Raw genomic sequence first — 10649 nt, forward strand, 5'->3', positions numbered from 1 at the left:
AGTGTGCCTTGTGCCCTTACAGCTCATCTGGAATGCAGAGGTGGCCAGGGCTTTGCAGCCTCATCAACCTCAGGAGGCAGGGAGAGGCTTCTGCCAAGTTCAAGTGACAGTGAGCCCTCTGGACGACTCCCGCCCTGAGGGCTGCCAGCGCACGTTTCCAGAGCTGTCACCAGGGGAATGGCGTAATATCAAAAAAGGACAATGACAGCTTGAGTCACAGTGCTGACCGACATTTATTTCCTACCTTGCTTTCGACATCAGGAGGTCTGTAGAGCCCCCATGAATGTAGAGCTAAGGTCAGGTTTCAGAGGGTCTCTGGACTGGGTGGGAAGTCCTGGGGGCCTGAGCTGACCTCAGTCCCTTAAATGTATCTGTGGCACCTCAAGAAATGAGACTTCCCTGGTGGTCCGGTGGCTAAGACTCCACACTCCCAATGCAGGGGGCCCAGTTTCAATCCCTAGTCAGGGAACTGGATCCCACATACCACAACTAAGACCCAGGGTAGTCAAAGAAATAAATATATACTTTTTAAAGAAATGAGACTAAATCTTCATCTTCAAAAGGCCAAATGCTGAAGCTGTTACTGACAGCCTATGAACTCCTTTTGGCAAGAAGAGGTGTCCTCGACACCAAGCCTAGGCCCAGGGTTGCCTCTCTCCCACTGACCTTCTGAAAATGTCGATAGAAGTTGGACTCTCTACTTACAGAAAGTTCCCGGGGGCCAGAGCCATACTCAGAGGGCAGGACACATCCAGAACTCTCAGTCTAGGTGAATTTAAAATTCCCCAATCCTATCAAAGTCCTCCTAGCCCCTCTTTTGCCTTCTAGAAAGGTACACCCAAGATCCCTCTGACCTTATGTGAGGTCTTGCCCCTGGCGGCTGGTTCAAACCTTTCTTGGTGTACTTTGTTTCATATTTCAGGTCCTTGCCTGATTTCCAAGTTGCCTGGGTTTGATACTGCAACTTAGTAGCATTAGTTATTGTCTAAACCTAAGCCATTCATTCTGGTGGCTACTGGCCACACCTGGCAATTGAGCGCTTGAAACATGGCTCACCGGAAACTGAGATGTGCTTTAAGTGAAAATACATTCCTGATTTCAAAGACAGAGTGCAGAAAACAAATAAACCCCCAAAAAAACAAACCAAAGAGACCAATGTAACATCTCAATGATTATGTTGATCGTGCTAAGTCACTTCAGTCATGTCCGACTGTTTTTGATCCCATGGACTGTATCCTGCCAGGCTCCTCTGTCCATAGTATTTCCCAGGCAAGAGTCCTGCAGTGGGTTGCCGCTTCCTAATCCAGGTGATCTTCTGGACCCAGGGTACATCTGCATTGGGCAGAAGGGTTCTTTACCACTAGCGCCACCTGGAAAGCCCATATTGGATTTAGTAAAATGTATTAACTTTACCTACTAGAAATTTTTATTCTTTAATTTTATTGAATTTTTTTCTCTGTGCTTCTGTGCTGTTTTCGTTGCTGTACTTGGGTTTTCTCTAGTTGCAGCAAGCGGGGCCACTCGTCACTGTGGTGCGTGAGCTTCTCACTGTAGCGGCTTCTCTTATTGCAGAGCCCCAGCTCTGGGATACAACGGCTGCAGTAGTTGCAGTTCCCAGGCTCTAGAGCCCAGGTTCAATAGCTGAGGCAGAGGGGCGTAGTTGCTCCACAGCATGTGAGATCTTCCCAGACCAGGGATCGAACCTGTGTCCCCTACACTGGCAGGTGGATTTTTATCCACTGTGCCACCAGTGAAGTCCAGAAAAATTGTAAATGCATACATAGCTTGTATGTGTAGGCTGCATTCAATTCTGTTGGACTGCATTCAATTCTGTTGGTCTAGACACTGGGATGAGCCAGAATGAATTTGCAACCCTTCCTTCAACTCCACGAGTAGACTCTAAGGTGCCAATGTCCCCAGCTTTGAATCTTGGTCACCTCCAACTCATGAGGACACCAAGGGGACCCACACATTAGCTCAAACAAATAGAACTGGGGATTGAGATCTGCACCCATGATCCACCCAGAAATTCTCAACAGGGACTTCCCTGGGGGTTCAGTGGTTAACGCTCCCTGCTTCCACTGCAGGGGGCATGGGTTTCATCCCTGGCAAGGGAACTAAGCTCCTACATGCCGGGTGGTGTAGCCAAAATAAATAAATAAATAAATAAATCCTCAGCAAGCAGGTCCTGGTTTAGAGAGGGAGACTCAGACACACACTGGGAGTCATTTTATCTACTTTTTTGTTTCTACTTTTGAAAAACCAGATACCCAGGAATTCCTTCAACAGGTGGTCTTCAGAGCAAGTTTAATTTCTGGTTCCACATCACACTTTTTAGGCACCACTCTGTCAGAACTGCCTGACATGTTCTAAGCCAAAGTAAGTACAGGTTTCCCTGCTGTCCAAATTAGAGCACTCCTAGGAGAACTTTCATAAACCAAAATGGTGTAAAGCAAAGAAGCAATTACCTTAGGAAACATCTTGCTAACACATGCACAAAATAAATTGAGATAAAGTGCAGATGTTCACAGTTCAAGGCTATGTGGTTTAAAAAAAGAAAAAGGACTTCCCTGGTGGTCCAGTGCTTAGGACGCTGCACTTCCACTGCAGGTGGCATGGGTTTGATCTCTTGTCAGGGGAATTACGATTCCTCTTGCCATGCATCATGGCCAAAAAAAGAAAAACCCAAATGAACAGAAAAAGCTATGGCTGTTAGATGCTGAGTGTGGTTCCTTCTGGTGTCACTCTCACTTCTTGGGGTGCTCGAGGCCTCTGTAAGAGCTACTGCAAACAGGTGCTGAGTGCTATTTAATTAAATCAAAAATCCTCTTCAAATTTCTTTCAGTTAGGAAAACAGGTGTTAATACAGGTCTCTTGTAAAAGCAAAAGGGCATAAAGTGAACTTTCACTAAACGAGGGATGCCTGTAGTTTTCCAGTTATCTGTCTGGGCCAGGTCTGATTGTTCCATGCCAGCCTACAGAGTCTGACACCTGGGCAGATGGGGGAGTGCTGGCATCAGAGGTGCTACCTCCCTGGCATTCCCGCTGCACCCCCTTGCACCTGCTCCCCTCTGCAGCCTCCTGCATCACTGTGCACCCATGTAAATAACAGGGAGCTCTGGGGGCTCCTGAGGTTGAGAGGCAGGTGTGAGTGGTGGAGCACTGACCTGCAAGAGCCAAGTGCCAAGCCTCCCCTGAGTCCCCTGCCACTGTCTGCCAACAACTGACAGTTGTTTTAATTTATTTTTGGCTGCACTGGGTCTCCATTGCTGTGTGCAGGCTTTCTCTAGTTGCAGTGAATAGGGACTACTCTCTGTGGTGAGCGGGCTTCTCATTGTGGCAGCTTCTCTTGTTGCGGAACATGGGCTCTAGAGCGTGGGCTCAGTAGTCGTGGCACACAGGCTTAGTTGCCCCTCGGTATGGGGGATCTTCCCAGACCAGGGGTCAAACCTGTGTCCCTCACATTGGCAGGTGGATTCCCAACCACTGGACCACCAGGGAAGTCCAACAGCCACACTTTTTACTATCTGAAGTGTCAGCTGTATACACATCAGACCAAGTTTGAAGGTCACCACGGATTGGGAATTGATAAGGGGTATGGACAGGGATGGAAGAGTTGAGAGGCAGAAGCGATGACGTTGTAAGTAGGGTTTGCAGCCCAGAAGAGAGAAGACAGGGCGAGCCTAGACTTCAGGTCATGACTGAGGTTGGAGATGGATTCTTGTCGGGCTGCCTCACCTGTGAACCCACTGGGGGAAAAGCTGACCTTCTGCACTGGGGGAGTCTGGGGGCAGAGGTTCCAGATGTGCTGGGGGACTGAGATGCCGGAACAGGGTGGGAACCAGGAATCCAGGCCAGCACTGCCCGGGTCGAGTCCTGCTCTCTCTGCACGTGACCGGAGGGGTCCTGGGGCCTCCTGTCCTGGTGAGCAGCTTCTAGCTGCTCACTCTCCCAGGTCCCTACTGCTGCTATTTCTTGCTCCCGTTATCTCCTCTCTCCCATTCCCTTCCTTCCTCCTCACCCCAACCTCTCTCATCTTATCTTTCCCCTGAACAAGCAGGACTTTCAGAGCCAGATATCTCCAGGCCCAAAGCATCCGGAGGCCAGGATGGGAAGACTAGGTTCTTGGCTCAAACTTGGCCCCCAGTGTGGGGAGGGCTCTTGGCCTTGGCTGTGCTCAGCCCCTTCCTGCCCCAGGCACAGTGAGGCAAGAGTCAATTCTCTGAAGGCCTGAAATGAAAGCACAGCACCCTTGGGACCAGAGAGCAGTTTGATCCAGCTTTCTGGACTCTTTTGGGAGGTAAGGAGAGTCTGGCTTCAACCATAAAAAGGAAGTTGAGTCTTCTGCCTCTTGCTAAGATGCTTTCCTGCTCAACTCCCATCTACTTTGCTGAAACTGGAAAGGACAGTTCTCTTTGTTGGGAGAGTGAGGAAGCGGAAGGGCCAGGCCCTCCACCCAGTCGGTGCCTATTTCCTGGCTGGGAATGGAAAACTATGCTCCTTCTTTCCAGTCTCCCAGCGCCCAGTCCTGGGTGCTCCCTTCCCACTCTTGGTGTCCAGTCATCACACTCCCTCCAGGGCCACGGAGCACAGGGGAGGGTCCTGGCCACAGTGTGGTCATTCACAGAAAGGAGACACAGGCTGGTGTGAGTTCCGTGGAAGCCCTGGGACGTGATCTTTAATGGACGTTCCTGTCCCTGCCTCCCCACCCCGAGCCCCAGATGACGTATTTACAGGATGCTGTTTGGAGCCAGTTCCAGGCCCACGTCAGTGTGCCTCCACCCCTCCCTGGGCACCGCCAGGGTGGGGGCTGCCAGGGTGGGGCAGGAGGATGCGGACAGCTGGGAGCCAGGTGGACTGGTCACAGGAAGTCTTGGGTTCTCCACACCCCATCCCCACCCCATGTGCACGCACACACAGACGTGCCCGTGTGTGCAGAGGTATTCACGCTTGTGCGGAGATGTGGATCCAAATGCTTGTGCCAGATGCATCGCCACCTGTGTGCAGGTGAGTACCACAAGAGGCTGCCTTAAGGTACCGCCGCAATAGTGCAAAACCCAGCCCTTAGCTTCCCGACCCCGCCTCAGCTTGTGTGGCTGGCTGGTGGGGCAGAACTGGCCAGAGGGGTACCCCACCTACTCCCTTGCTTGGGCAGTGCCAGCTGGAGCTCAGTATCAAGGACCGCACTGCACATGCATCCAGCCACCTTAAAGGGTGTCAGTGGGCCTCAGTCCCCAGTTTGCCCTGAGGCGTGGTACAGATAAACTGGGAGCCATTTCTTCCATGATTCCTCCTCACAGATGCCCCAGAGGAACTAAGACAGGCAGCTCAAAGACCCTGGGGGTGTTCAGAAACCCCTGGGGAGGCTCAGGGGTATCCCTGGGCAGAGGAGCTCCATTCATTTGTGGCTTTCATCCAGAAGGTAGCTTGATCCCCAGCTTGCCCCTGCCGGCTGGTTTTTAGCAGTCAAGGAGCCAGAGCTCCTATGTCCCAAGTGAAGGTCATGAGGAAAGGCCATGGGCAGGACCGTGTTTGTGGGGGGACTGAGGAATTCTGCCCAGCCTCGGCCTCAGGTTTGGCTGCAGTGGGGATCAGATCAGAGGACTAATGGGGAAAATGACTGTAAACTTACTACTTGGCCCTGGAATGGGGTTAAGGAGCAGAATGGGCTTGACAGGGCCTTAAGGACGTTTCTGGAAGCTGAGGATCAAACGTTAAGACTTGCCTTTTCCTACTTCCTCTCGCACATCACAGGCAGAGCCCCTAACCCTCCAGGCACTGGGCCACCCCTGGCCTTCCCTCCTTGGGAGAGTGCTCCCCCAGCAGATGGCCTGGGACCTCCAGGCCATGCCAAGGGGCACTTAAACCCTGAGTCAGCCCCAGCATCACCCTTCTTGAAAGGGGGAAGGTGCCATGTTATTTCAGGGACTACATATTCTAGGACCCTACCCTCCTCCCAAATACATGCGTCCTGGCAGGGACAGCAGGACGACTGTTTGGGAATTGAAGACAATCTGGGACGTGTGGTCGCCGTACCCATAACCTAGGCCTCGGGCACGGAACAGGCAGCTTTGGTTTGATTCAGCACTCGGACTTGTCTCCAAGCTCAGCAGGGCTGGGCGGAGGGGGTGCACAGGGTTGCCGGGCCCCTGCCTGGCTTGCCACGTTCAATGAGAAGATGCCAGGTGTGACCACCCCTGTGGGGACGGCCAGAGTCACACCCCTTCGGGAAGGGCCAGAGGGATGGCCAGGCCTCAGCTCCTTCAGTCCCTCCTGAAAATGTTGAAATATCCCCACAGCTGCCTGGCCCAAGCACCCCCAAAGTTACATTCATCAGTTGAGATTCAGTTAAAAAAAAAAAAGGAAAAATAAATAAATAAAAGGTTGATGTCAGCTCCCTCCCCCTAGGTTCCAGAGAGGTTAGACCCTCCCTGGTCCCAATTGCCTGGTTTTGAGGTCCCAGCTGCCTGGTTTTGAGGCGGGGCCATCCCAGGCCACGCCCATCACTGGCTGCGTGCCCTCCCGCCGCCCAACTTGAGCTGTGGCAATCTGTGATGATGGAGGCTACATTCACAGGAGGACAGTTGGTGTGCAAGGCCAAAGCCGCATGAGGTGGGGTGGGGGACCATGAGGAAAATGCCCTCCAGGCCTAGTCCACCCTGGTGGTGTGAGGGCAGGGCCACGACCCGGCCCCAAGCCCCTGTGGGGCCAGGAGTTGAAGGGCTGGGCCCGGAAGACATTTGCATGGTGCCTCCCTCCGTGGCTGGGCGGGGGCAGCCTCCTGGTTCTGGGCGGAGATGGTGGGCGCCAGACTCGGAGGGAGGGTGGGGTGGCACTTAGGCCCCTCCGGACCTGGAACGGAGAGGGGGCATCAGGGGAAGATATGAGGCAGGGCCTAGAGGGAGAGCACCCCCACCTCAGCCGGCCCCGGGAGGTCAGTGCTGGGCCCTGGAGGCAGCGAGTCACAGGCTGGCCAGGGAGGGGGTCTGGCGGGAGGTCAGACAGTGGCGACATGAAAGACAAAACGGATGGGACGCAGAGGTAGGCTCCCTTCCCTGGGGAGGAGTGGTGGTGGTGGGGCGTGCACAGCTCCAGGTCCACGGGGCCAGAGGTGGGTTGACCATTGGAAGGGCAGGAGTTAAAGTACCAAGGCCTGAGGGGTGAGTGGGCTGGAGAAGGGGGCACGGGGCACGTTGAGGACTCTCTTCCTGGAGCGGGGTTCTCCCACCCCGGGAGTGACAGCCGTGACCGCAAGGGTGGGGGAACCGGCCCCAGCTCCCCATCAACAGAATGCGAGGTGACGAATGAGATGGAGGAGACAAGGACAGCGGGAGGGAGAACGTGGCCGGCGTCACACTGCCCCCTGCTGGGTCGGGTCGTACCTTCCTCGGCGGATGTTTCTTCAGGAGCCAAAGCGAGGCGAGGCAGAGAAAGGAAAAGAAGCCTTCCGTGACCCTCCCCTTCTCCCAGGGAGGGGCCTCCGGCTCCCAGGAGACACCTGGCCCCAGAGATGCTAGACATTCCTTTGTCCCTAGACGCTAATGACAAGTCCAGGGATGTTTATCCCAGGTTCAGAGGAAACAAAAGAAGGGCAGGTCCAGGAAAACCTACAGAAGTGGAGTCCTGCATTGAGTCCTGACTGCAACTAACTCACCGCCTGACCCTGGGCCTCGGGTCAGTCCTCTGTACAGTGAGGGGCTACACCAGCTTGAGGGCCTCCAATATGGATGCCCACAGAACAGCCATTAGGGCCTGGGGACTGGGAACTCAGGCAGCCCCTGCTCAGCTCCGCTCTGTGGCCAAGCTGGGAGGCACTGAAGAACAGGGGGACCCAATCTTCTCATTTTTCAAGAGAAGCTGGAAATCTGGATTCTTAACATAAAATCCCTGGGTTTTAAAAGTCTGAGTAACTGATTTTTTTAAATATAAAAACAAGACCCTGTGGGCTGGCATGGCTTGCAATGTGTGAGCTCTGGTTTAGCTAACCTCTCAGGGAGGTCCCCTCAGCTCCAACAGCCTGGGGTTCTGATAACCCTGGGGGATGCAGGGGGTGTAGGGGGCGTATTTGTGTCTTACTTAAATCCCCAGCCCGTGCCACCCAGGACGATGGCTGCAACCAGAACAGCCCCGGCGATGGAGCCGATGATGATGTTGGTGCCGCTGGGACCTGGGGAGGAGAGCAGGGTGGGGTTGGCTGGGGCAGGCATGGAGAATGAGAAAGACAGAGCCCCACCCTGGCCAGTTCCAGCCTCACCCTTATATCTCTCTGTCTCCCCCGTGGGCGGAGACGTGGGCAGGGGGTTGTGGATACTGCAGTCTTTGCCCGTCCAATCTGGCTGACAGATGCACTTCCCTTCGTTGCTGCAGACCTAGAGGTGGGGTGGGGCCAGTACAGGTAAGCAGGGCCCAGTCCCCTCTTATAACCCCCTCCCGCAATCCCTGGCCTCCAGACACCCACCCCGTGGTGGGAGCAGATCCGGCGCTCGCCACTGCCTGGGCAGGTGCTGAAGTTGAAGGCAGAGGCTGGCAGGCATCGATGGTCCAGGCACAACATGTTGGGCCCACAGGCTGTGCCATCCTCCACGTAGCTCAGGTCTGAGCCATCAGCCAGCTGCACATGACCGCCCCTGGGGAGATGGCACAGCGAACCTCTGCCCTTGCCCTCCACCCCCCACACAGCTGCAACCTCCCCTTCCCCAGCCATGGTCCCAGCCACACCTGCAGTCCAGCTCCTTGCCCTGGTGGTAGAAAGTGACGCTGCTGATGTCTCCCCCTAGATCCCCCAGCCGAGGAGCTCCAGAGATGTTGACACAGAGGAGGAAGCCACATAGCACATCCCTGTTCGTGTAGAGACAGTGAGACCCAAGTCTGACCTCAGACCCAATTACAGACCTCATGTCTGCCCTCTTCCCATCCCCCGATTTTTCAGTCTCCCATTAGGACTCAACATCCTGCCCCATCTCTGAAAAATCCCTGCCCAGCCCCAGAGCCCCAGCCTCTAAACTGGGATGGCCCAACCAGAAGCTTTGACAACTTACTGTTTATTGCACTGGACCCAGCCTGACCCCTTGCGCCCACAGTTGCCACGTTCTGTCCCCTCCACATTCAGCTTCTCATAGCAGAAGCGATCAGCAGCCGCTGTAGGGAGAAGAGGCCAGCGTCACCGTAACCACTCCAGAACCCACCTGAGACCTCAGGCCTGCTTCTCCAACAATGGCCTGACTCCAAGTCCAGCTGAGTCACTGAGATCCTGGGGAGCTGCATATCTTTTGGAGGGGTGTTCAGCCAGAACCTGCCCCCCTCTAGCCTCTCAATTCCAGTATCCAGATACCTTCTCCCATCTCCAAAGACTCACCATGGCCCCAAAGGGCCTGGCACTGCCGGTCCCGGGTTTTGCAGCGACCTCCGTAGCAGCGGCCCTAAGGGACAATCAGGAGACAAGGGACAGAGACACTGAGGACAAGACAGGACACTGGACTGAGCCAGAGACCCAGACAGGGCAGAGCTTCCATCCCTTCATACCTGTTCGTGATCACAGTAGTAACCGTCCAGCTTGTGCAGGTTAGGTGGACACTGTGGAAAGAGGCACTGGACTGAATAGAGCTGCCCCAGGACTGGGAGCTAAGTTCGGCTCCAGGGAAGAATAAAGGCCTGCCAGGTAGGGGCTCTGGCCCAGGGTCCCTCCATATCAAAGACAAGAGCAGAGAACTCAGATCACATGGCTTAGCAGGTCCCAAAGCCTCTCCAGTCTCCATCAGTTTTCTGCACCTACTTCACAGGCCTGGGAGTACTCGATGACTGGCATGTAATAAGGATTTAGACATTAAATAATATTATTATCCACTGATATCCCTAGTACACACCAGGCATCTAGCCAGACTATAAATACTGGTCGAATGATTGGAAGAGCAAAGCCAGGAGGCATGAAAAACTCATATCTCAGACGAGAAACAGCCTGATCAGCGGTGGCGACGCCAGCAGCCGAGAGAAGGGCTGGGGAGGGAGATAGTGGCCGCCTCGCTCGGGGGTCCGCAGGGCAGCCGGGACGGACGGACCTGGCTCGAGTCCCCGGTGCAGGTCTCCGCGATGTCGCACTCGTTCACAGCCTCTCGACAGGACACACCCCGCGGCTCGTACTACAGAAGGCATGCATTGCGGGGTTCAAGCAAGAACCACGCACTTCCGCGTCTTCCCGCCTCCTCGGCCCCACCCTCTCCTCGGCTCCGCCCCGGACCTCTCCCTACCCACTCGCACCGTCCCCAGGTCCGCTCACGGTTCCGCCCACCCCACCACTTATCATCAGGTGCTCCGCCCCACTCCCGGTAGCCCCGCCTTCAATAGAACGTAGGGTGCCGCACACCCCACCCCTCTCCTTTCCCATTGGCGCTTTCTTCGCGTTAAGCCCCGCCGCCCCTACGGCCCCACCTCCCTAAGTCCCACCCTCTACATGTACTCTGCCCAGTACCTCCCGGTCCCGCCGCCTTTCCGCCCCTGCGGCGGGTACCGCTCACCTTGCAGCGGCGACAGCAGAGACCGTCGCTACACATGGCGTCGTGAGTCAGAGTGCATTTCTTGCAACAGTTCCCTCCCGCGCGGCTGCACTCCTGAGGGACACCGAAGGCGAGCCCTGACCCTCCCCACCCAGACCC

The 10649-nt window shown here is 55.2% G+C and overlaps 1 protein-coding gene across 1 annotated transcript in view; it reads right to left on the minus strand.

Moving 5' to 3' along the window:
- Positions 1 to 4651: 4651 nt before the first annotated feature.
- ADAM11 (ADAM metallopeptidase domain 11) overlaps positions 4652 to 10649 on the minus strand; it is a 28416-nt gene continuing 22418 nt past the window's right edge. Inside the window, exons 22-31 of the mRNA XM_010832512.1 lie at positions 10512 to 10604; positions 10056 to 10136; positions 9523 to 9573; positions 9356 to 9419; positions 9039 to 9138; positions 8719 to 8838; positions 8459 to 8627; positions 8255 to 8369; positions 8077 to 8167; positions 4652 to 7400 (exon numbers count right to left, since the gene is read on the minus strand). Of these exons, the coding sequence (XP_010830814.1) occupies positions 7352 to 7400; positions 8077 to 8167; positions 8255 to 8369; positions 8459 to 8627; positions 8719 to 8838; positions 9039 to 9138; positions 9356 to 9419; positions 9523 to 9573; positions 10056 to 10136; positions 10512 to 10604 (933 nt within the window). The 3' untranslated portion in view covers positions 4652 to 7351. The remainder of the gene's footprint in view (positions 7401 to 8076; positions 8168 to 8254; positions 8370 to 8458; positions 8628 to 8718; positions 8839 to 9038; positions 9139 to 9355; positions 9420 to 9522; positions 9574 to 10055; positions 10137 to 10511; positions 10605 to 10649) is intronic.

The sequence above is a fragment of the Bison bison genome, unplaced genomic scaffold (genome assembly GCF_000754665.1).
Source record: "Bison bison bison isolate TAMUID 2011002044 unplaced genomic scaffold, Bison_UMD1.0 scf7180017861046, whole genome shotgun sequence".
NCBI lineage: Eukaryota > Metazoa > Chordata > Mammalia > Artiodactyla > Bovidae > Bison > Bison bison.